Source organism: Triplophysa rosa, linkage group LG13 (genome assembly GCF_024868665.1).
Source record: "Triplophysa rosa linkage group LG13, Trosa_1v2, whole genome shotgun sequence".
In the NCBI taxonomy this organism is placed as follows: Eukaryota; Metazoa; Chordata; class Actinopteri; order Cypriniformes; family Nemacheilidae; genus Triplophysa; species Triplophysa rosa.
The window spans coordinates 10,923,989-10,951,474 of NC_079902.1; the positions used below are offsets into that span (position 1 = coordinate 10,923,989).

At 38.0% G+C, this 27,486-nt stretch overlaps 1 protein-coding gene across 1 annotated transcript; it reads right to left on the bottom strand.

Annotated features, from left to right (window-relative positions):
- mtnr1ab (melatonin receptor 1A b) lies at positions 1–25,880 on the bottom strand. The gene is made up of 2 exons (XM_057349522.1): positions 25,528–25,880; positions 1–2,447 (listed from the first exon to the last, which is right to left on the bottom strand). The coding sequence occupies exons 1-2, from the start codon at positions 25,712–25,714 to the stop codon at positions 1,579–1,581; spliced, it is 1,056 nt and encodes a 351-aa protein (XP_057205505.1). The 5' UTR covers positions 25,715–25,880; the 3' UTR covers positions 1–1,578.
- Positions 25,881–27,486: the final 1,606 nt, after the last annotated feature.

Consider the following 27,486-nt stretch of genomic DNA (forward strand, 5'->3'; position numbering starts at 1 on the left):
CAAGATTTGTTCCGTTTTATCTGTTTATGTTGTAAACAAGAATATACATGTACAAGTGGTAGCTGTGTTTTCAACTTGGTCTATGATGAAATGTGGACGTTGTTTCCAGCGCCTTCTGTTTTTTGTTCATCATTAGATTAGACTTAAGATACTGCTTGTTGTCATATAACATAATAGCATTACATAATGATTAAATAAATCATTTATAAATAATTTTTGACAGGTTTATAGAATTCTGTTATGGTACTGTACATGTTTTTGGGGAATTTTCCCCTTTTGTTCAAATACAATTACATTTTAATTCAAACCTAAATCTGTCATGAGAACTGTCATTATCTTTGAAAAAGCAAATATATATTTTAATATAAACCCAATAAATCAAACCCAAAAAACATAAAATATATCGCTGCTGTCCTTCAGAAACCGTGTATATCCATTTTTCGTGATTTTAATTTTTTGCCATAAATCATCATAAGTCACCCTTTATGTTTGTCAGTGGGTTTTGAAAATACCCAAAAAGTAGGGATACACCGAAAAGAATTAACTGATAATTCTTTAACATTGGAAGCCGTTAACCGATATATGGCCGATATACTGTATCTAAATATTAATATAAAATTCCCTAAGACTGAAAAAAAGGCAAAAATTGGACAACTGCTTTTATTTGAAAACATTCACTGCAGAAAACAAGGTAACCATTAGTTCTCTGTTTTTCCCTGAAAATCATGTACCAATCCTACTTTACACTAGTTAACGATTCTTTAACCTTCAGACTTTTCTGGTATTTTTTATTTAATAAACAAATGATAGAAAATCTTCCAGAGCAACCCAGAAAAATAGGCACGTGTCTAACAGGTCTCAAGACAGAAAGCATTCAGACAGTAGTCTGATTCAAACAAATGCTTTTGTTACTATAATTTACACATTCATAAATACTGTATCTACATACTGTACCTACATCAACAATGTTTTGCTAATAGCAGTAAGTGAATGATCACGACAGAAAGACAGTACTGTACTGTATTTTAACTGTGAGCAGCGTGCAGCTGAAGAAGTTTGACCAGAGGAAATGATTTATGATTTATCTGCAATAATATATCGGCCTAAATTTTATTATCAGCCGATACGATAACATTAAAAATGACCCTTTATCGCCCGATACCGATATGGCCGATAATTTATCGTGCATCCCAACTAAAAAGTATTCAACAGTGCTTGTCAACTTTGACAATTATTTTTCATGTCTTGAAAAACAGTGCATTTGGACATCCCAGGTTTCAGAAGGACAGCAACGATATTTAGCACTCTCTGCACATGAATAAAAATCACTAAATTCAACAGTGGAGCACTTCTCAATCTGCTTACTTGGCACCTTGTTCTTCATCAGATAACATATGTATGAATAAAAACATTTGCATTGTGAACTTGTAAACACTGTAACACGCTATTTGTAATGCATCCTTTATAAAAGCAACAGGTACACCTGTATATACGATACAAACATTTGTTATAAATACTCTGGAAGCAGCTGAGATGGATATTTGGTATGTTTTTCTCACAGTGCCCGTATTTGGGATGTCATACAGAGTCTGCTTTTACTTGGTTGTTGTTTGTCATAAAAGGGGATGGCTTGCTTCTAATTCGTTCCGCAGCGTCATTCGAACTCTCCGGGAAGAACATTCGTGCCGTGCAGAGCGAGATGATAATTTTTTTGTACTCTCTTCTAAAGTTTTGGTTCAGCAGTCCATACACTATGGCATTAAGGCAGCTATTGAAATAGGCCATAAAATAACTAGATACAAAAAACCACTCTGGGATCAGCGGCGCGACCCGACCGGGGTCCACGGCGACCGCCAGACCGATGAAATTAAGTGGGGCCCAGCACACAGCAAACAGAACAAACACCACAAACATGGTGATGAAATTCCTCACGTCCTGTGGTGTGAGCTTGGGCCTGAACTCGGGTTTGACACGCCTCCTCACCTGAATCACCAAGATCCAGATTCTCAGGTAGCAGTAGGTCACAATCATGATTGGAAGAATGAAATGAAAGAACACGACGGCGATGGTGTACGCCGAACTGGCCGACTGCGCAAACGTACAAGAGTAAACCCTGGGGTCATACTGCAGGGAGCCTACATAAAAGTTCGGCACTATCGCGACCACAGTCAGTATCCAGATTAGAAGGACGTAACATAGGGAGTTCTTGTCGCTGTATAGCTTGTCATACTTGAGACTGTGGCAGATGTAGCAGTAGCGATTGATGGCGATGCCAGTGATGTTAAATATAGATCCAATCACGCTCAGTCCCATCAGAAATCCACTGATTTGGCAGTGGACGAATCCCAAATTCCATCCATTATGGAAAATGGATACCAGCACCAGTGGATAAGGGTACACGGCTACCACCAGATCAGCTACCGCCAGGCTCACTACGAAAAAATTTCCTGCAAAAAAAATAACAAGTACAGTTAAGAAAATGTTGCAATATCTAATGCAATATTACGATAATAGAATCCAGGTTTCATCTGACCGCCTTTTTTTATCAGACAGAATTCTGCAGATGGCTTGTCAGGTTCGATAAAGCCATCAGATTAGATTTGTATGAAGATTCAGCATGACATTTTTCAAAAACAAAGTTTCGGCCGGTTATATATATTCTGTCCTTGTCAGCGTGGATGCCAGTATACTTTTACACCATGACCTTTATCACATCTAATTAAATCATATCTTTCCTAAGTCTGTCAGCTGCTTTCACTAATAAAAGGATTTGAATTGCATCTGTTATTGTCACATGGTATTTCACTCGCCATTCACTTTTGGGCCTCATGTTAGGAAACACAAACTGATGAAGCCAGAGTATACACTGTAAAAAAATATTGCCCCATTTAGTGTTCTTAACATCATTTTTTTTAAATCATGCCGCGTTTGCGAAAACTCGGCTTTAGGATATTTCCCACATCGAACCCTAAGATAACGTCTGCAACGGCCAATGGCGTTAGAGTTCCAGACCTTATTTCTGTGTTTGAGTTGGGAAATATATATAACAAATTCCGACGTGTCTCGAACGCAGCATTACAGAGTCGATGATATCGACAATATTGTTACATCCCTAAAAGTAAGTGCATGTTATTGGACTTATTTTCTATATTTTGCCTTCATAACATGCATTGGCCTATTAATGCTTATAATGATTGAGTTTGGAACGGTTTTATGTTGTAATTTAGTTACGTTGGGCTTATATTACCACATGCACACATGTATGGATACTGATCCTACTTTGAGTTGTTGTGGTGACAATTAAACAGATTACTACCAAATATCAGACATCAATTGACTCTGTCTTGTTCACCTCACACACAGTGTAGCCAGCTAATGCTAATGCGCTAACGTGACCGAACCGGAGAATCTATCGGCCAAACGGAAAGATTTATCTTATAAAAAATGTCCAATTATCGGCTGATAAATCGGCCTTGGCAATATATCGGTCGACCACTACTTCAGGCATTTATGTTAACAGCGTCATATATTTTTTTGCTGACCAATGAAGTGGAGCTGCAAATTCTGCTTCCTCACAACACCACAACAATGCATTGTCATAAGACACTATAATTTCAAGCCATTGATAACAGGTTAAGTAAAAATACAATACTTTTGTCTTACTGTATATATTCAATCATAAATTTAGCATTGCTATTAAGTCTTCTCTAAAAATGACTATTGCTATAACATAACTTACTAAAACATTGGTTACGGTGTCATCTTCCCACAGTTAAAACGTAGATTGTGAGTGGATGAGAGACAATAAAAGTTTAAATGTTTAAATGGTAAGATGCTTTATTCCTCGTTTACATTCGGTAAATAAAGTAACTTTATTGGTAGTTCATTGGTAATGAACGTGCAGTATTCTAGTTTGTAAAAAAAATCGTAATTCATTATTATCTAATAGTTTTGAGGCGAGATCTGGTCTAGTAAGTGGCACAGCGTTGTTACGTGATGTTTAAGGAAAATGTCCATTAATTTAACTATTTGTGGCTTGTGTTGTGAAAACATGCTCCCCTGCATTTCAGACATTTTGCCTAAACACATTTATTTTGCACATTGTGACTTGAATCTGGCTTATTTTTATTTATTTGTTTTATTATAAAGGTATATTATGTTCTAAGCAAATTCTGTAAATGAATGCAAGATTGTTTTTAGGTGCATCAATGTTGCGCTGCACTTTGCTCTGTACCCTTGTTAACCGCCTGGTTTTGTCCACACACCATAGGCGTAATTTGCGGGTGGATGGGTGGGTCATGTCCCCACCACTTTTTGCCAAGGTCAATTTTGTCCCCACCACTTATTGTAAGAAATAAAAAATACTGAGCGTCTATTTACCATGCAAGTAGCCCGCTTTGTAAGCAGAGGCTATTTTTACTAACTCCGCCCATCAGTTTCAGATTGGAATAGACAATATGTAAGAATTCACACGAAACTTAACTGCTCCGGTGGCGTAGAGCGTAAAGCAAGTGTTACCTGCTTCATGTCGTCGTGGGTTCGCGACTGCTGTTTGCTGAACTTTTTTCCTATCACATATCAGATTGTAAAGGTATTTATTTTTAATAAAATTATGAAAATATTTGAAAATGGCTGTTCAAGTCACACATGTACCAAACATTTTGCGCTTAATTGCACTTAATTGCACTTTGGTGCTATATATTCGTCCTTATTGTTCTCGACATGCGGTTGCTATCACCTATTGCAAGATTAATTACATTTTGATACTTGATAGAAAACTCCAATAAATGGAAAAAGTCACAACTTTGTAGTTTCATGAGTTCAAAACAAAATTTAGAAAGTTTGTTGTATATTTGTAGCCTATCAGGCAATGCCCGTAGTAATTAGTGAAAATAAGATTTTTTTAAAGATGTTATTTTCCATCTGTTTCCCCTGTATATTTGAATGTTTGTCCTTATTAGCAGGGGGTTGTCAAACACCAAATTTTTAACATGGGGAAAACACACATTCGTTTCAGTAGTTTTTGTTTCATCATGAATTAATACGTTTAATTACGTACGGCAACAGCCATCCTTACATATAATAAAGCACAACATGCTTTAAATTATATATTGATGAAAACATGATATAGTTTAAAAACAAATGTAAGCAGATCTGATATGTGATGTGAAAATTTAGAATAGTGAGATCAGCGGATTCGAACCTGCTTTACGGCAGTGTCAATATTACTTGTCATGCGTCTTTCGCACTAACGTTACACCACTGAAGCCGTCGATAAAGCGGCACAGTTTTTATACTGTTTTCTAGAGGAGTCACCTAAATGTTTCGCGCTTGTGACGTCCATGAATATTCCCAACGAGTTCTTACAGAAACAATTTATTAAAGTATTGTTTGTGTCGTCTTTGTCCCCACCACTTTTCAAAACAAAGTTACGCCACTGCCCCACACACACACACACACACATACATGCGATTCGACTATCTTTCGACTATAGGCAAGACGTGACAATTCTGATTAGACTATGCAAATCCTTAGTCGAGGACACCCATAATGTAAACATTGTAAGAAATTAATGCCATACACCTCTGCTAACACGAGCACCATGTAGAAGCACATAGAAAATAACAAGAGCTCTTTACAGAAAGCTGCGAAAAACGGAGAGCAATTCAGTTCGCATTAAAGGGCAAACAACGATAACAAATGCATTTTCAGCTAAAGTTTCAACGTCAAGTGCAAGAGCAACGGCAATAATAAGAGACATCACCGTTTTCATTTCCGCTGATATGAGGCCATTTTCTGTGATGGAAAATCTGGGATTTTGGCGATTCATCCACACACTGGAACCAAAGTACGCCATCCCGTCATGCGCACATTTTACTCGCACATTGTCCTGACCCTCTACAAAGAGTGCAAAGTAAACGTTGTACAGACTCTGAAAGAGGCAGAAACCATTGCCTTAACTACTGACAGTTGGACTATATCACAATTACAGCTCACATGATCAACAGTAACTGGGACATGGTACATTTTGTACTGCAGACTCGCCCACATTTTGAATCCCACACAGGGTCAAACATCGCTGAAGTTTTACAAGCAGCTGTCGCTGACTGGGATCTTAAAAAGCCAAACCATGGCATCGCTACTGTGACAGATAATGCTCGTAATATGGATGTGGGGCAGGATTTGAGCCGCACATCAAATGCCTTGTCGAAGCAGAAGCTGAACTGCCACCAGACAAATTAATAATGGACGTCACCACGCGATGGAATTCAACTTTGGATATGATGGTTCATTACCTGGAGCAGCAAGCTGCCATAGCAGCAGCGCTCATCAGCCCAGAGATAAGACAGCATGCCTGAAACACACTGGACAACGTCGACATCGTGAATGCTGAAAGACCTTGTGAAGCTTCTGAATCCTTTAAAGACAGCTACCACAGTCTTGTGTGAAGAGAAGACCCCACAGTGTCTCTCATTGTGCCACTGAAGAACACGATTGAACAAAGCACGGCACCAAATGACGGTGATTCCCCCACTGTGGCCGACATCAAGACAGCAATCCTCAGTAATATTTCAGGGAGATACAGCGGGGATGCATACAACTACCTTCTAGAGAGCACAGCGCTGGACCCAAGATTCCAGACTCTACCTCAGCTAGACCATAACCAGCGCGAAGGTGTGATCCAGATGATACAGAAAAGGATGGAACAGTTGCTGCAAAAACAATTATAATTAATTTGAATTGCTTTCCTCTTTTTGTGTGTGTGAGAAATGCTTTCGTCCTTGAAGATTTATGTTACCAAATTGAAGGTGCGCGTTAGAAACATGCAGCATCAGAGTGTGTTTGTGTTGAAAGGGAGAGGGGGACTGCTTTGCTGCTAATTAAGGTTAAAGCCAGCTTTTCTGTTGTTTAAAGCCCACAGATGAGAAGATGGAGAGTAAAGAAGAGACATCAGCTCACTTTTCCACACATTGGAGAGATGGGGCTCTTGTAGCTGAGGGTGGAGCGGAGTCAGAAGAGACAGAACCTGCTTCCAAGAAGACCACGCTTGAGGATCTGCTAGGGGATTCTTTCTCTAAGACAGAACAGTCCAGCAAAGGGATTGAGAGGGAAATTGAACTTTGCAGAAGAGAGGCATCTATCCCACTCAGTTGCTGCCCCCTGAAGTGGTGGAGAGAAAACAGCTGCAAATATCCTTTGCTGTCTCCTCTTGTCAAAGAATATCTTTCCATTTCTGCTACCTCTGTTCCAAATGAGCATCTTTTTAACTGCAGGAGACATAGATACTACCCAGAGGTCACAAATGCTGCCAGAAAATGTAGGCATGCTAATATTCTTAAAAAAGAACATGACCATATCTTAGGCTGTGTAGTTCCTCTTTTAGCTCTTTTTCATGCTAAAAGAAAAATATTTCAGTATTTCTTTGCACTTTGAGTTTTAATACAGCACTACTGGTGGTTACAGTAATTATGGTTATTTGTTATCTGATATTTGTATAGGGATATTTGTGTTATTTATTTTTATCTATACTGTTCATGATTTTTGTGCAATTACTTCCCTGCGAGTTTGTGGCAAAACATTTTGCAGTGTTACTGTTTACTACTGCATAGTGCATAATATAATTTATTAAAATAGAAGTTTAATTTGTTTCAGTCTCGTCTTGTGGGATAAGTGTCTCGTCACACCCCAAGTATCGAAGCATTTCTAAACGATACTAGGGCTGCAACTAACGATTATTTTAATTGTCGACTAATCTAGCGATTCTTTTTCGATTAGTCGACTAATCTAACGATTATTATTTTTTATTAATCTAATAAAGAGTTTTTGGATTACTTTATTAATCCTTTGGCAAACTTTGCAAATAAACAATAAGTTCTAGTATTTTCTTACATTATAAAGCAAATCATACTTTTTACTCCACTACATCTTATAAATAAATATTGTTGTTTTAACATTTTAATCCGTGTTTACATTAAAATCACTATCTTCTTTTAATTAAGCAGTTTTAATTTTAAAAGTAAAAAAATACTGATTTTTATGTACTTAAGTACAGTATTAAAAGTAAAAAAAAACTTTTTTTATATATATATATATACTCTATATACTGTGATAGGCTATATGAGACCAGTTTTTTTTATTGCACTTATGCTTTTTGTTGTCCTTATGTTGTTCCAATTGCTTCCATTGTTTCCCTCATCTGTAGGTCGCTTTTGATAAAAGCGTCTGCTAAATGACTAAATGTAAATGTAAAAACATTTAAAAATGTGTTTATGAAATACTAGAGCATGTTATATGCTCTGTATTTTTTTCCTCCAAGTAATATCTGACTCTATTTTCAGTCTCATAATGTAATTGAGTAAAAGTAAAATACTACTATCTGTCTCTGTTTATTGCACAAAATTATGTCTATAACCGTATAAAAGACTCTAATGCAGAGTGGCGTTAAAGCGGTCCGCGCACCCTGAACTCAGAATGATGCGCTTAAATGCATTCGCTTCGTTATTTACAGTTATGCTCATCCCGGACGCACAATGATGCGCTTAAAGCACCTACTCCTTCTGAAGTCCCGGGGATCATTTTGCTCCCCAAAGTAAATAATAGTTAGAACACAATGAGAAGAGATGATATGTTACATGTTTAACACATAGTGCGTTGCATCAATCCGACAGTATACAGTTTAATCAGAGGTTTAAAAAGAGTTATTTCGTATGAAGACGCAACATATTCAGACCGCTTCCAGTGCTTCTAATAAGCTAAGCTACACTCAGTGAGTAACTCAGTCTCTAGCAAAATACATTTTAAACAAAACCATAGACTATCATCTTGTAATTGTGAAGAATAATGAAAACATTGGAACATGTTGGAAAGAGTAGCGTCCTGACCGTCACCGTACACACGCATGCTGACTGGATATTGACAGACAGCACCAGCGGAGGTCAGAGTTTCTTAATTATGCTATATTGGTTTATTCCTCGCATAAAGCTATCGAATGACATAAAAGTGCATTGGTGGTTTCATGATAGTCAGTCCTTTTTGAAGCCTAAGAGTAATTTAGGCAGGGTCACAATCTGCAAAGGTTCACATACACTAACTTACACTAGTACAATAGTGTTAATGTAAATCATTAATGTAAAATAGTGTTAAAATAAAGTAATTTATTATGAAAGTCTACATCTACGTTCCCCTCTCCGTCCGTTTGTGATTGCGTGTCCATGCTGTGATGATCGCATTCTGGGGGTAACGTTAGGGGGAATTCCTCCGTTCATTCACTAACTTACTGCGTCCGAGGCTCTCGGATCGCTTTTTGTCGGGTGAATTATACTTACTCTTGTTCTGCTGATTAATTTACACACGCCCGGGAACAGAAACTGCTATTACAGCAGATAAACGTAAATAATATGACGCGTCGACGCATTTCACGCACGTCAACGCGTCGTTGCAGCCCTAAACAATACTAAAATGTAAAAACCTATTTATTTCAGAATTAGAGGCCTACAACATCATATAAAATGTGCAAATGACAGTTTTTAATGTATTTTATTTCTGAATTAGAGGCCTACAACATCATATAAAAGGTACAAATTACAGTTTTTACTGTATTTGTGTCTTTCAGGGTTAGAGGCATAATTTACCAAACATTGGAAATTAACCCATTTGCTGTTTTCAACAGAATATTAGTGAATTACAGTCTTAAAATGTTCTCTTATGTTCCACTGAACATACAGGTAAAGATCAGTATATGCTGACAGAATTTTCATCTCATCTCATTCACTCCCTGGAGTGTATTACCTTTTTATTTGACTGGAAAACAAGTGTTCTTGTAAATGGACACTGACAGTGACATGCCCCCCCCAACCCACCCCCCCCCCCCCTCACAGGTGGTGTGTCATTTGAGAACATCTAACATGTTGTATGACCTGAAAACTATTGACATGGCATCTATTCTTCCATCTGTCTACACTGATTATTGCTAAGTCTGCTTGACTTTGGCCTCTCCGCTTCAAAGCCTGTTGATACGACAGGCAACAAGAACATATAAAGCATCTAGAAATGTTATTTACACCCACTCGCCTCTCAGTTTGCCTCTCTCAAAGAGGAAAGATTAAAATATTCAGAACATGAATCCCATGGACTCAGACTTCCAGCACAGATTTAGAACACTGCACTCAACGATTGCTGTTTTTGTGAGTTACAAGTGAGTTACACACAGTGCTGTGCAAATGTCGAAATCCTGAAGGATTGTCAAATAAATAGATTCATGATTTAGCAAATTTAGCCTAATGTTAAGAGGAATCAACAGAGCAGAAAATCTTTCCAGAACACTGAATCTGAATGATTCTTGTGAACTCTCAGCAGCTTCTCTAATTGAAGCGGTTGTGTTCTTCAAGTGTGAACAGGGAGCCCAGCTAACACATGACGTACCAGTTACGTAATTTATTGGTCATTTTTGGTCATTTCATGACTTACCAGCTGGCAACGTAGCTGGCACGTCCCAGGCACGTAATTTCATTACCATTAAATGACCAATTCATGGCGTCGCCTGCACGAACTCCTGACGTTACACGATAACCAATAATGGTCCAGTTACGTAGTATATTCGTAGTATTTTGATAATTACATGACGTACTGGTAACGTAAAGTACATGTCCTAGGCACGTGAATTCTTTACCATTAAATGACCAATTCATGACGTCACCTGCACAAACTCCTGACGTTACACGATAACCAAAAATAGCCCAGTTATGTAGTATTTCGGTAATTACATGACCTACTGGTAACGCAAAGTACACGTCCTAGGAATGTAATTTCATTACCAATAAATGACCAATTAATAACGTCACATTTACCGTCTCCTAACATTGCAGGATAACCAAGAACGGTCCAGTTACGTAATATATTGGTTATATTTTGATATCAACATGACCTGCTGGTAACGTAACTGCCAGGTCGCAAGCACGTAATTTCATTACCATTTATATTAGCCCATGCTTAACATTGACGATTCACACGACAATTATTATGCTTGTTTAACGTTTTTAGTCTGAACATTGTAAATCTGCCAGATTTACAAGAGTGCAGGCTGCTCTGTGTTGTATGAGAATATTATGCCTCGGCGCGCGCACAGCTGAACTGCGCCTGACAGGACCGCTCGTTTCTTAGAAGTTCTAATTTCACAACAGTGGATTAAAGAGTTGTATAAATCACATTTTAAATGAAATATTTACTCGTAAGCTGACAGAACGCCATCTGACAGAAGTAACAATGTTTTTTTGAAGTGCTTCTTTACTGACTGGAACAAAGTTCCTCTGACAGGAAATTTCGTTTTATCAGGTGAGAGACTCCAGTTGCTTTTCAACAAAAGGCGTTTATGAAAAAATGAGAGTAAAGTGCCTGAAAGCATTGTTTAAGGTTTTTTTAAGGTATTTATACAGGGGCGGGATCATCACCAAGATAGGAATGTTTCCTCTGACAAAAAAAAGTGGAAGTTGAAGTGAACGTCATAATCAGATTAACGTTACAAGGTGTGTGCATTAACATGACATCTGCATTTTTGCCATTCTTTGTTATGAATGCAGCTTAATATGATGCGGGAGCGATACAAGACCCTTTCCCATCCACTGTAAAAAAGTTTTGTCTGCATTCACCCCTCGTTAACTAACGTTAGTTGTTTACGTTACCTCCAGCAAAATGAAAGCATCACTTCACTTCACACCAATGACGGCATACTTTAGAAAACGATCATGATGATATTGTAGCGCACAGAGATGTGTCATTTATGATGATGTGCTATTTTATTTTTCTGCACCTAAGTTATAGAGAGTTGACGGTAGTTTTGACAGCCCCGGAAAGACGACGGGCAGATAGAGTTACTGTAGTTCAGACTGGTATTCAGACTGTGTGTGTTATTCATTATTCTGAGTCATGAGGAAACAAAAGTGTACCTAGAAGCTCTTTGTCGTTTTTCAGACGCTTCAGTATTTTTATTATTAATTTAAAACATATTGTGAATGTGATAGATGAACACACAGTCATGCACAGGTGTGACAGAGCTCGTGCTAATCAGAATGAATGGCAGGGAAACATATCAAGTTATTCCTACTAAATAATGATTCAGCAGTTAATTGTGACATTTATTATGTGGCTGTTGTTCTCACTTGGAATTATAAATGTTGCAGATTGACCGATTAATGTGATATTAATTTGAATAACAATAACTTGTCTTTATGCTTTTCTGCATATTCTTTATTCANATTCATGATTTAGCAAATTTAGCCTAATGTTAAGAGGAATCAACAGAGCAGAAAATCTTTCCAGAACACTGAATCTGAATGATTCTTGTGAACTCTCAGCAGCTTCTCTAATTGAAGCGGTTGTGTTCTTCAAGTGTGAACAGGGAGCCCAGCTAACACATGACGTACCAGTTACGTAATTTATTGGTCATTTTTGGTCATTTCATGACTTACCAGCTGGCAACGTAGCTGGCACGTCCCAGGCACGTAATTTCATTACCATTAAATGACCAATTCATGGCGTCGCCTGCACGAACTCCTGACGTTACACGATAACCAATAATGGTCCAGTTACGTAGTATATTCGTAGTATTTTGATAATTACATGACGTACTGGTAACGTAAAGTACATGTCCTAGGCACGTGAATTCTTTACCATTAAATGACCAATTCATGACGTCACCTGCACAAACTCCTGACGTTACACGATAACCAAAAATAGCCCAGTTATGTAGTATTTCGGTAATTACATGACCTACTGGTAACGCAAAGTACACGTCCTAGGAATGTAATTTCATTACCAATAAATGACCAATTAATAACGTCACATTTACCGTCTCCTAACATTGCAGGATAACCAAGAACGGTCCAGTTACGTAATATATTGGTTATATTTTGATATCAACATGACCTGCTGGTAACGTAACTGCCAGGTCGCAAGCACGTAATTTCATTACCATTTATATTAGCCCATGCTTAACATTGACGATTCACACGACAATTATTATGCTTGTTTAACGTTTTTAGTCTGAACATTGTAAATCTGCCAGATTTACAAGAGTGCAGGCTGCTCTGTGTTGTATGAGAATATTATGCCTCGGCGCGCGCACAGCTGAACTGCGCCTGACAGGACCGCTCGTTTCTTAGAAGTTCTAATTTCACAACAGTGGATTAAAGAGTTGTATAAATCACATTTTAAATGAAATATTTACTCGTAAGCTGACAGAACGCCATCTGACAGAAGTAACAATGTTTTTTTGAAGTGCTTCTTTACTGACTGGAACAAAGTTCCTCTGACAGGAAATTTCGTTTTATCAGGTGAGAGACTCCAGTTGCTTTTCAACAAAAGGCGTTTATGAAAAAATGAGAGTAAAGTGCCTGAAAGCATTGTTTAAGGTTTTTTTAAGGTATTTATACAGGGGCGGGATCATCACCAAGATAGGAATGTTTCCTCTGACAAAAAAAAGTGGAAGTTGAAGTGAACGTCATAATCAGAGTAACGTTACAAGGTGTGTGCATTAACATGACATCTGCATTTTTGCCATTCTTTGTTATGAATGCAGCTTAATATGATGCGGGAGCGATACAAGACCCTTTCCCATCCACTGTAAAAAAGTTTTGTCTGCATTCACCCCTCGTTAACTAACGTTAGTTGTTTACGTTACCTCCAGCAAAATGAAAGCATCACTTCACTTCACACCAATGACGGCATACTTTAGAAAACGATCATGATGATATTGTAGCGCACAGAGATGTGTCATTTATGATGATGTGCTATTTTATTTTTCTGCACCTAAGTTATAGAGAGTTGACGGTAGTTTTGACAGCCCCGGAAAGACGACGGGCAGATAGAGTTACTGTAGTTCAGACTGGTATTCAGACTGTGTGTGTTATTCATTATTCTGAGTCATGAGGAAACAAAAGTGTACCTAGAAGCTCTTTGTCGTTTTTCAGACGCTTCAGTATTTTTATTATTAATTTAAAACATATTGTGAATGTGATAGATGAACACACAGTCATGCACAGGAGTGACAGAGCTCGTGCTAATCAGAATGAATGGCAGGGAAACATATCAAGTTATTCCTACTAAATAATGATTCAGCAGTTAATTGTGACATTTATTATGTGGCTGTTGTTCTCACTTGGAATTATAAATGTTGCAGATTGACCGATTAATGTGATATTAATTTGAATAACAATAACTTGTCTTTATGCTTTTCTGCATATTCTTTATTCAATATTTATTCTAGTAATGTATACAGTATGTGGTGCTTAGAGTGTGGCTATATATCTATCTGTGTGTCTATCTTGTTTGTATTCGTACCGCCGAATGAATCATGTCTTGATGCACTTCAAACCTTAGCATATTTGATATATAAATGCGTGTCTTTACAATTCCTCCTTGTTTATATACATTGTGTGACCATAGAACACTTTCTTTTCATTATGTTATAATTGGGAATGGTATTTTGTAAAATTGCCAGGAGGTCATAAAGATGCAAATTAGGTGTTGAGTGGACAAAGAACCTCTTCCCTGCTCAACTCTGATTAGTCGATTCAAACTCAGGTGGGCCTGCCCTCTCGTGAGTTTAAATATCGAGCCTGCTCTGAAAATCCTTCTCTTCTCTTGTCTCTTCCCCTCTTCTCTTCTGCGCTAAAACTTGTTTCGTGGCGTCTCTTCGGAGACTGCCCCCCCCCCCACTGGGGGAGAAGAAGGAACAATGGACTCTGCTGCCACGTGGTTAAGCCATGCGGCCGATCACGAGGCCCACAACTTTCGGCAGGACTGCCTTCTGAAACCTTTTGAACAATTCCATCTCTACACACACATACGGATATCGGTCCAGCACAGAGCTTGCACGTATCCATTTCTATTTATAGAATAGCTGCGCTAAGTCTGTGCCTCTTTGTTAAAGATGATTTTTATTGGTGTTCAGAAATCGCTGCCATGCCATTGAACATGAACATTGTGTTTCAATTATATTTTACTTGTTGAGATTTCATGACAAATATATTTTCCAATATAAGACTGCAAATGTTTTTAAGTCTCTTCATTTCAGAAAAATCTAAATGAATAAATCTGCAATTGAATAAACCTCTCACTGGAAAAAGATGTTCCATCCTTTGGTGATTAATGAGAGACTTGACATTGAATTGGTCACCTGCAGCAGTTTCTCTCAGTTTCCATTTCTACTCCTACCTACTCACTCTAATAAAAGTAATAATACACTCCTTTACTTTAATGTTTCACTCCGGTGTCAGTATTCCATTTCTTTCTCTCAATGCTTGTGCCGTTCAGTAACTTATGTGACCCTACATTAAGACCGTGTAAAGGCCACTAAAAGCATGTCATTTCTTTATAAACGGTTAGTTTGTGCCTCTGTGGCATATGTTCTTCAGGGTTAACGTTGTGGTGTGGTTTTTTCCACACCACCTCACTTCACAGGATCCTTTGAGAGATTGTGAAGAGAATTTCTCACTCTGGTAATTCATGGCTGCTTTAACAGTTTGTTTTTGTCTTACTATACGATGAACACTTTTTGTCACATTTATTGTTTTGTTAGGCCAACAATTCAACCATTTACTCAAAATAAATCATCTCAATTTGTCATCACCTTGAATAGAATAGTTCAGTAAACAAGCTCTGTAGCATTCTACAGGCAATAGGACACCATATTACATAAGCAGTGACAGAGACTACAAAAAAGGAAGAAAATAAGCAGCACTGGAGTGGATAAATCCTGGTCAAACTGAATGAGCCTGACTCACACAGTATATCTGACTGCTGTCTATGAATGACCCCTTAAGCTTGGCAGCACAAATTCACTGACAGGATTGTGCTGGATATGTCTCCATGCAGAGTGCAAAAAGATGCTATTACTTTTAACTTTTTTTCTTATTAGCTACCTCTGTTAGCCTCAAAACTGAGAAATACTTATTCAGAAAAAAATGTGAGTGCACGGGTATCTTAGTTTGTGTTTTGTAGAATTGGATTTGTGCACTTGCACTGAAGGATTCAAGAAGGTGTAACTGTTATGTTGTATTTGCGGGAGAGAGAGAAAATCTACAAGTTTGCAACTTCAAATTTACTGATATACATGCGTGGCCACGGCTACAACTACAAATTCCACTCTCACAGGCGCTCAGTTGTTTTGCACCAAAAATACCTTCATAGCATTTTCCATATAAATAACGACATGGTTGTGCTATAGGTTGTCAACTCTTGTGTTATTTGCATGCATTCGACTGTACCCTTACATTATCAACAGCCGAATAGAGCTGAAGCAATAGAGCATATTTATTTGTTAAATTCAAAGAAAATGTCTGAAGTATTAAAACTGACTATAACCAAAGTTTATAGATATTAACAAGATATCTATTACTATGAATGGGCAAAAGTGCATTGCTCCGTGTAGTGCAATAGCTGCCCAGAGGTATTGTAAATACGGCCGCTTAGTGGGGAGACTTTGCTAAAAGGGACTTCGGTATCACATTTTTTTCATTTTATTCGTTGCAAATAAACGATATCATTTTGTCTCCCCTGCAGAGATTCTTCAGATTGCTGTGGAGTTTAGAGAAATATTATGCCTAAATCAATATTTTACTGTTACAGGATCATGGGGGGTCTGTGGCCATTGATACTGTTGTCTTCTCAAGCATCCCATCATTTATATCCTGCTTTATTCTGCTTATTAACTTAAGACAACTAGAGATTTTCAGTCAGTACAGTACAGAAATTCAGTACACTGTTCAGGTACAAGAATGCACAAAATATATTTTCAAGTGTGGCAAGTGACAAAACATATTTATCTGATAGACTGTGTTTTAGAGACAGAACCACATCAATGATATTTATTTCTGATAATCAATTGTGGAGCCTAATAAGAGGGTGATATGACATTTGATATTAAAATCATCTGCCACAGGCACACCCAAATAAAGGAAAGCAAATAAAGCAGCAAACCGAATATCAACATATACGTCATTCTGTTGACAGAAATGCAATATAATACAGCGTTTCCCATACAATGCATTTATTTGGGCGGTCCGCCCAGGTATATTAATAGCCGTCCAAGTATATTTGGCGTCACATTTTGTAATTTTTTATCCATCCCTGATAATGACTGTATCTGTGATCGATTAATTAGTGGATAAACAGCCTTTACACGTCTTCTGTCTTCCTCACTTGTTTGGTGTGAGTGCCGCGTGGTCACGTGCGCGACGCATCCTCCTCTTCCGCGTTAGCATGCACTCTCTTCCAATGAGCTCCATGTGTGTGTGAGCCCTCGGCCTCTCGTCCGCACGTGTAGTTAGCTCCATGTAGTGTATTTAACTGTCACTTGCATTTAAAATCAAAGAAGCGTTCATAATACAGCAACACATTGTAGAGAAAGGGCAAACAGCGTATAGCCGCTCTATAATTTATAGGAAATACATTTTATAGGAAACTAATTAGTATAATATAAAAGAATATTAGGAAAATTAGACCTTTCCTATCCGAGCATGTACTCAAGTCCTAGTCCAGGCTCTTGTTCTGTCCAGACTGGACTACTGCGATGCGCTACTGGCTGGACTTCCAGCTTGCACAACTAAACCTCTACAGATGATCCAGAATGCAGCGGCAAGAGTGGTCTTCAATGAACCCGAAGAGAGCACACGTCACTCCTCTCTTCATTAAGTTATATTGGCTCCCTATAGTCGCTCGAATCAAATTCAAGACTCTGCTCCTGGCCTACAAGACCACCACTGATTTGGCACCCCCATACCTTCACTCGCTAATTCAGACTTATGTACCCTCCAGATCCCTACACTCTGCAAACGAACTACGTCTTGTGGTGCCATCCTAAAAAGGTAAAAAATCATTCTCACGCACCTTCTCTGGATCTGTTTCACATTTGTGGAATGATCTGCCCGCTGCTACAAGATCAGCAGATTCTGTAGCCATCTTTAATAATTGTCTGAAAACACATGTCTTCCTTCAACACCTGATTGATCTCATTTCTACACTTTCAAAAAAAAAAAAAAACTTAGCTCTGTATACTGTGGTGGGCTATATGAGACCAGTTTTATTGCACTTATGCTTTTTGTTGTCCTTATGTTGTTCCAATTGCTTCCCTCATTTGTAAGTCGCTTTGGATAAAAGCGTCTGCTAAATGACTAAATGTAAATGTAAAATGTAGATGTACTGTATTATGATTTTGTCCGATGATGTTGCGTTTATAAATCAGGATTTTAGCAGCAGTTAAAGTGACTGCTGGTGGCATTCAGTTGTAAAATACAATATAATGTGACAGTTCAGAGAGTAGCAGAAAAACAGATATCAAGTGTTAACACTAACACGATGCAAACACGACGTGATGGCGTCACAAATATGCTAATAAGTTTGTGACGTCACCAGCGCCACAAGTCTGTCAAAATCCTGTGGGAAACACTATAATATACATAACTATGTGTACAGAGGTGTATAAAGATCTTACATAATGAAGCGTTATGTTTTCATTACCTTAGAATGAGATATTTCTATCTACATCCCCTTGCATGGAATTCACCATGTTGTTTCTACAGTAGCCCTAAATGAACAAACTTCTTTACAGAGCGTGTTTCGTTAATACATCATAGTGCCGTGTCAGGCACAGTAGTGCTTTGAAAGGGATGGGTTGAGTGAGCCGTTTGTTGCAATTCACAACCTCACCGCTAGATGCTGCTAAATTTCATTCACTTGACCTTTAATAAGGGAAGTATTAAGTCTACACTGTCACTGACATTTTGTTTTACTCTAAGGCAGCACAATATGTACTGAGCACCAAATAATTACTTTATACAGTAACAAAATAAGTGCCAAATTACATGCCTAGCTTGATGTACACAAGAATTTGACAAAAACTTATATAGGTCATGTAATACCTCTTGGTTTTAGAAAAAGCATTATCAAAGTGCAGTGAGGTACCAGATGGTTACTGTATGGTACTGTACTGCATGATTATCGTATTTACATACCATGGTGTTTACATAATCTAGCGTTCTCTAAATAAAATTCAGATCAAAATCATTAGCAGAAAAAATCCAGAAAAACATTTTCATCATTTTGCCCTCCCTTACTCTACATAGCTATAGTACGGGCCTCACAGTTGGCATTCTGTAAAAATTCACAATGTGTCCTATTAACTCAGATACTGGACTCAGATCTCAGACACAGAGGGAGAGCAAGCGATTGCTGTGTTGACAGGTGGATGAGCCAATAGTGACATCTTCCAAAGTGAGTCTGTCTGTAACTGAGCGCACGGCATTGCCCATTTATTAGGACAGTGAAACAAACCCAAAGGCAGACCGAGGGCCAAGTCAGGCAGAAGTGAGGCCATGAAGCTTCATTTCCAAAAGCAAAATATTAGTAAGCTTTCTGTGGGGCAATGTAATATGATAACAAGACCTGAAGTTGAAATAAGGCAATATGGCCCTTTGCAAACATAGCCTTTGTGATTTTGGAAGTTTAGAACCCGTGTGGTTGGAAGTTTAGAAGTTCTATTCTATTTTTTGAAGTTTATTATGTTTTCACAAGAAAACATAGCTATTCGGTTGTTAAGTGGTGACGTAAGGAATACCTTTTTCTGGTCCAAGCATCTATTCATTTCAAGCGGGGCTACAGCTTAAACATCTGTTTATGAGCATTGTTTACTCATATTGCATATTTAAGCAAAACATGTATTAACTCAAAGTATACACTACAGTCACCAGGCTCACGGAATCTCCGACATTAATATTTGAATAAATTATGAAAAATAAATCGCTGACTGGCCATGTGGGATTTCGTTATGAAGATAAAGGTTAGGATCACGGTTTTCCGATAATTTTATAGTTCGCATGAGCGTACATTAGCATCTTTTTGTTGTTTGCCTATAGCATCTTATTGAGCGTTTGGACTCGGGCCGTCAGGCTTAACAAGCGGATAACGTAACTATGAGGTGGAGATTTAATACAAAAATATACAAAAAAAACATAATTACAAGAAAAAGCAAGCATAAAGGTCTATCCCTAAACATAACCGTCACTGGGGCGAAAGCAGATCATACAAAAATGTACAAATGGGATTCCAACCTGATCTCTCACAGGAATTCGTAACTATTTTATGAGGCGGGTTACTTTTTTTATAAATTTGTACGATAAGAATTGAACAAAAAGCGCTAGTGCGCTCGGACCGACTCGAGTTTGATTCCCATCTCGGAGGGCCCTTTGCCAATCCCGCTCCACTATCTCCACTAGGGGGTTGCACAAACTAGTCACCTAGCCTGCGCGTGGGACGGATCATTCCCACCCATATGTTATCTTGTCCTGATTCCGCATGCATCATTCACAATGTGTCCTGTTTCCGACCGCAACATTCACGATTTGTTCCGACGCTGCAAAAGCTTGCAGGTAAAAGTAAAGCCTAACGTTACATAGATTTCAGTCAATGTGCTTCTGCACACAGATCTTTTAATATTATTGTGGCGAGGGGGGCGTGGTTTAGCGAGGTCTGCGGCAGGAGAGAGAGCCGGGAGACCAGCGGTAGGTGAGTGGAGTAAATGCAAACAACCAACACCTGTGTCTCATTCCAGTAAGGGCGCGGGGAGACGATATATAAAGACCCAAGAGACGCTCAACGGGAGGAGAGAGACAGACTGCACACGGACTGCCACGACCACAGAACCTCTCAGGAAAGAACGAAGGACTTTGCTGGATTATTATCTTCTCGAACCAGGCTGAAGGAAAAGCCGTGGATTTATATGTTGTATGAATGGACCTTTTTGTTTTCTCGTGTGGCAAAGCAATAAAAGCTTGTGTCAGTCCCGCCAACCTCGTCCTCTTCCTTCCTTACCATAGCGAACCCGCTACAATTATATTTTTGTACTTGTTGCCCATTTAATACAACATGAAAGAAACAGATTAAACAATAAAAATGTTTCTCATATTGGCTGCTGTCACTGAGGTGCTGCATTTGAATGTCCCCTATGATAAAGTGTCAATATATTGACGTTGTTCTAAAGTCTCAGGTCATCACAAACAAACTCAACACATTTTTCTGTTGTTTCATCTAAAAATTCAGCACTGGCACTGTAGCCACACCAGCCCACATTACCACACCCACACAGCCCAACCCATCGACACACACATTCACTACTTACATTTGTGTACAGATGGTGAAATAGTGTAAGCAGTAGCATGTAACAAATATTTAAACATTTATTGTATGTGACTGGCACATATGCTTAGTACTTTTCTAAAGGTTTTCTGCAAGCTCTCCTGCCTGCTCTGCACCTCTTGTGTACTCTGCTTCATTTGCTTGCTCTTTTTCCTCTACTTGATGATGGGCCTGAGTGTCACCATTATCTGGATCACTGCTTGTACTAGGCTTTGCCTCATTCTGATTCTGAATAAATATATGCACTTATGAAACAATTATAGGGGACCTAATTAATAATTTTTAGTGTACAGTTAAGTTCGTTTTAGATTTCCCTGACCTAAATCTTAAATTCGGCGCTTAGCGTCTACGTCACGGCTCTCAGCCCGCCCTCTGTTCGTTGGTTGGACGGCTGGTGTGGAGCCGGAGGTAATCTGGGAGCTGGTTTGCTATATCAGACTGAGTACAGAAGCGAACTGAACTGAAATTGAGCTGAAGTACGAAGTCTGACGTAGTCAGGCTATCAGGGTGTGTCTCTCTGCAGTTCCTACCTCTATGACACCAGCTGAGCTGTCTGCACTGGGTCCAGCAACATTCTAGTTTTGAATAGATGAACACACAATTCAGATAAGAGAGAATATAAGTTAGCCAATGGCTTATAATACCTCATCTAACTATTGCATTTAAATGCTTGTAAAAAAAGCCTATGTTCCACACTAGGATTAATTACATACTGTAACCTATATATGCATGTGTTCAATGTTTTATTTTAATATTATGACATATTTATTCAAAGTAAAGTTCATACAAATGTCCACAGTACTATGGCTTTTATTCTGGGTTTTTGACGTGTACAGAGCTACAGTACTATATCGCAAGTAGCCTACGGCTGTCTCAGTTAAGTAAACAGTGTTTACCCTAAATTCCACCTTATCTACTGATATTTCAAGCTTAACCAGTGTAACCAGCTGTGTTTTCGGTTTTATTACCTCTACGGCACTGCTGTCCTCCGGTGCAGCAGCCGAATTTAAACCTTTTGAAAAGTGTTCTGCTCATTTTACGCATTTGGCAGCGTCGGACTTAAGAGCCCTTTTTTTTGCTTTTTCTGCACCGCCTTTCCTTTTTTTACGGTCCATTATCTAGCTTAGCTTTAGTATCTAAAACCTCAAAGTCGGCATGAAATTAAAACTGTCAATTCAAATTGATTTACACAGTGTTGCACTATTCATTATAAATTATTTATCCGTGCACATCATTTTTGTTTTTTTATTAATTTGCACGATCTATTAACAGAAATGCAATATAATACTCAAAACTATTTCTTCAGAGGTGTATAAAGACCTCACATAATGAACCGTTATGTTTAAAGATTCTGTCCTCATTCCACCCTTTTAAAAGAGCCCTTCTTTCTTTCACACAGCCTCTGTGAATAATTGCTGAAGGAGAGTTTCTCTTGAATGAACAGTGAACTGCATCTAATAAGACCGCCTTGGGCTCATAAGCCACGTCAGTGCAACTACAGAACAGTTGTTAGAGACGAGAGCTGGACAAAGGAGCAGGGCTCTATTACACTGTCCCGAGATCTCTTCTCTCATCCCAATGAAGGATACATTAAACTTTCAATACACACAGGGACTATTGATACAGGATGGCTTGTGCTTAAAACACAAACTGTACAAAATATCAAGGGTAGCTGTCAGGTATGGGAAGATGATCGCAGTATACTGGCTGTGTTGAAATGAGGCGTACCAAACAGCAGGGTATGGTTGGCCTGAATAATCCAAACAGACAGTGGTGCTATAGCATATAGTCTTTGAGCTGGAGGAGCTTAAATAAAACAGATAGAGCACAACGGGGGAAGGAGCCACTCTGTTTCATTACAGAAGAACAATAAAGAGCGAATGTGTGTGTGTGTGTGTGTTCATGTTTGTATATCCCGGTGGGGACCTAAACCTGAATGCACATCAACACATGGGGACTCGTGTCACCGTGGGGACCAAAATTGAGGTCCCCATGGGCAAAAAAGCTTATAAATTGTACAGAACAATATATTTTTTTAATCTAAAAATGCAAAAAGTTTTCTATGATCTTTAGGTTTAGGGGTAGGGTTAGGGATAGGGGATAGAATATACAGTTTGTACAGTATAAAAAACATTACGCCTATGGACTGTCCCCACGGAGATAGTAAGCCAGACATGTGTGCGTGTGTGTGTGTGCGTGCTTGTGAATTACTGTAACTTTGAATATGTAGCAGAACGATGGCTAATTGAATATCCCCATGGGTCAGTGCTCTTCACAATGGGTCGTGGGAGGTACCTTCACTGGTGGGAAACATAATGAAGCAAACATCGCAGGAGGCTAATGGAACAACTACTGAGCTAACGTGACGCACTAATCAGAGAACAGAGTGCACTCTACTCGATGGAAAGAACAACATATAAGTACTACTTCACATAAGCCCCTCCCCCTTTTGAATCTCAGAAGCAGTACTTGAACATCAAGTAAAATTAAATACTTTTTTATTTAATTAATTCATGGAGGAATGTCAAGTTTTTACAACTTCCACATTTTCGTTGTTTTAATCAATTTTAACGTATTTCATAGCGCTCGTACAATGTGTTTATTTTTCTGTACAATGTGATCCAATATTATGTTCATTTACAGTATTGCGTTATTTTTGGCAGATACTTACAGAAATGTGCCAACAACTACAGGTAGTTACAGTAAGTCAATCTCACTACCTTTATAAAACAGAATGGTAGATGCGAAAACACGCTGAAGATGGCAACATATTACATCCAAGTTCTTAAAAAAGTCATGACAACTGTGACCCAGTGTGTATAAACCAGGCTAAAGTCTCAAAATCTTATTATGGGATAACAAAATATGAGATCATAACAAATGAGCTGGGTTATTTAGCTGGGTTTTCACAGACTGGGTTAGAAAATAAGCATATTGAAGATTAAAATTAAAATGAATATTTATGTGAAGCCATTTGTCTGCCAAATCAACAAATTATACAGCTTTTACAAGTTTGTAAATTGTACATAATGAGTGAGAGAGAGAGAGAGAGAGAGCAGATTTTAAAATAACTGTGAATTAATTAATCAAGTATACAGTAAATGTTTGTGTGAATTTATGAGGGCAGAATTTGTATTTACAGTAATTTGTAATACACAACTTTACTTAATATCATTATCATTTACACCCTGTGAAAGGGATGTGCTCACTTTAGTGTCACAAGCTTAAAGAACAACATACTGTAAGGTCTCTATTGGCAGAGGAAAGTAACATATGGAAAATGACTGGCCTGTTCAGTTTTGCTTGATGTTGGGCCAATTACCTGAAGCTTCTAAAGATAGTGAAGAGTGTAAATACTGTCCCATGTAATTTAGCACAACAAAACACCCATTGACACATAAGATGCTGAGTAAAAAACAAGTTTAGTAGCTGTGTTGTTAAATTCATGCTTTATGATCCTCCTGATTCGTTTATAAGCTGTTAAAAATACAACTTACATTAGTGTTCATGTCCCTTATGAAAATTTACCATGGTTTTACTACAGTTCAAATTGAAAAACCATGGTTTTTACTACAGTTAAAACAAAAGAAACATGGTTACTGTAGTGAAACAATGGTTATCACAAAATAACCATGGTTTTGAAAACCATGTTTTTTGTAAAAACCATAGTAAACGATGGTTGCTGTAGTAAAACCATGGTTTTGCCCTGAGTAATCAATGCACCAAAAACCATGGTTACTACACTTGTACCACAAAAAAAACATGGGTAATATTCGTAAGGGACATAATACACATAAACACGTGTATTGAGGAACAGCTTCTTAATATTCCTCATTGCTACTATAATTTGACAGTATGTGTGACATCGAGACTGTGGTGTACCAAAACAACGATGTCCTATCAAACATGGGACTTCCTTAAATGTAAATTTCGGTACAATATATTTAAATTAAAAAATGAAGATACATCGCAAGTCCCCTTTCTTGCTTTAAATTGGGCACTGGATCAAAAATTCACCTGATGTTTCAACGCGATCTAACATTACTGAGAAAGAGACAGTCCTCGGTTCAGTCGTTGATTCAGAGCTTCTTTTCTTAAATAACACATCTGTTTAATTGTGATATATAGCCTACCTCATATGTCGTGAGGTTTTGGAGAATAACATTCTCCAAATGTTCTCCAGAATGATAAAAGTGCGCTTAAAAGAACACCAAATCAGTTCGACAAAGTTTTGATGTTGACAATTTGCACTTGTTCGTGATACTCATCTTTCCTTTTTCATCTCTAAATCGGTGGAAATCTGATTCGGGATTAAATGTTTGGTAATTGAGAAACTCTTACCTGCGTTTCTAAGTTTCTTGTTTCTGTAGACGGAGACGATGACCAAGAGGTTCCCCAATATATCAACCACAATAGTGAAGATCAAAAAGCTGCCCAAAGTTGTGGCCACCCACGGAGGGCGATTCAGAGTGATCGCGTAAGGGGTCAGTGAAGAACTGTTCATCAATCGGCTGCCATTTATTTTCATTTTATCCACATTTCAACAATCCTCGCCATAAATCATAGCATTTGATTCCGTTTGTGGTGAGTTATTGCGTTTGCGTAAACGTGCGTAAAATAAAGATCTGTTATCATGGCATATGGTCCTCGATGCTGCGGACGCGTTCATGGTGGGAGCGCAGACATGTGTCCACACTTATATAGCTTTCTGTCTACATCAGAGTGTTGGTATGTTGTATTCGACAGCAAGTTAAGTTGTTCTCAGTTGCCCATGGTTAGGGTAGTGTGAATTGTTGAAACGCTGCCCCGCTGTGGAAGTGAACGGAACTGGTTGTGAATTTGGGTCGTCGGAGGTTGCTGCTTCATTCAGACTGGTTAAGTGCGATCTTTAAACTACATTCATTGTCCCTCATAAACACGATATCTCCAGACAATTTTAAAGTTAATATAAATATGCCTATATACATTTATATAATTCATGGATATAATTGTTTAGTATGTTATTTCTCTTATGGGTTATTTTATGCTCAGCAATATATCAGGATATAAAGACTGAAATTACAGTGAGTTTTCTGACTGCCTGACAGAAGTGCCTTGGAGCAGACATAAAAACCATCCCTTAAAAAACTCACCCTCTGCATCTGTCCATGCGTACACAGCCAAATGTATTCGTCATGGAGTAATGTGGTCCAAACACTCTTCGGACTTAGGTTCAACTCGGCTATACGTTATAACTTTGCATTTTAGGATGCCTGTCAATGCGTGCGTCTTTAAATAACCCAACACTTAATAGATGCAGTTTTGTCTCTCTCATACACACTGCACAAAAGTGAAAGATATACATCCCAATGTTTAAGAGGTGGTTTTGGAATTTCTTTCTTTAACAAATATAAATTATTACATTTTAAATTATTGCATTAATTTAAGAGAAAATTGCTTTAAAAATAACTTTTTTTATAATAAAATAACATTATTGTGTAAAAAGGAGCAGTTCTTAAATTACTGAGATGAAATATGAACAATAACGCAGCAAAAAAAATCAAATTAAATATTTTTATTGTGCCACTTGCAATCGAGTTGTAGTTATGTCAAATAATTATGCATAACGTTTGAAAATACTATTTAATTTATTTAAGTTATTTGATTTAATTTAAAGACTTCAGACTTTAATGCAAAAGTCTTAAAGAAGACCTTAAAGAATTATAACTTATGTGGATGTCAAACGAAAAGAAAATGTTGATATTTATATGACACTTTGATCACTTTTGCACTCATAATAAATTAAATGTTATTCATGATTAGCTGTTTAACTCCTCATCGTACCTCCTCACTTCATTCCTGATACGTTTGTTAGCGTTTTGCTCTTGTTACCCTTTTGTTACCTTTTCAGCTTTTGAGCCAAAAACTATACTAGTTCTCACAATGTGTCAGTCTGTCAGCGTTAAAATGATTAAAGCAGCTAAGATTGCACATCTGAGTATAACTTGGGTGCACAGCAGACTTTTTTCTTTTTTTATCCAGGCCTTTGAGACCAGATGAGTTGAGTGCACTTGAACAAGTCACAGGAAAAAAATCATCTTATCTGAAATGGAGCAGATTAATGAGTTGGAGCCTGGGAGACAATTTAATGAAGAAGAATCCAATACAATTTTGCATTAGCTCGTTCATCAAGAATGCAGATCTTAACATTTATTGACATGTCCCATCACCCTCCTATCAGAACACATTAACACTGGCTGTCTGGCTCTCATTACACCCATGATATTGGTTAGAGGACAAAATACAGAGATGAATATTGCA

Bases quoted from the DNA above. Each gene is read 5' to 3' on its own strand.
- mtnr1ab (XM_057349522.1), bottom strand. From the start codon at position 25,714: ATGAAAATAAATGGCAGCCGATTGATGAACAGTTCTTCACTGACCCCT. The intron at 2,448-25,527 runs GTAAGAGTTTCT...TTTTTTTTGCAG, and splicing joins CAAGAAACTTAGAAACGCAG to GAAATTTTTTCGTAGTGAGC.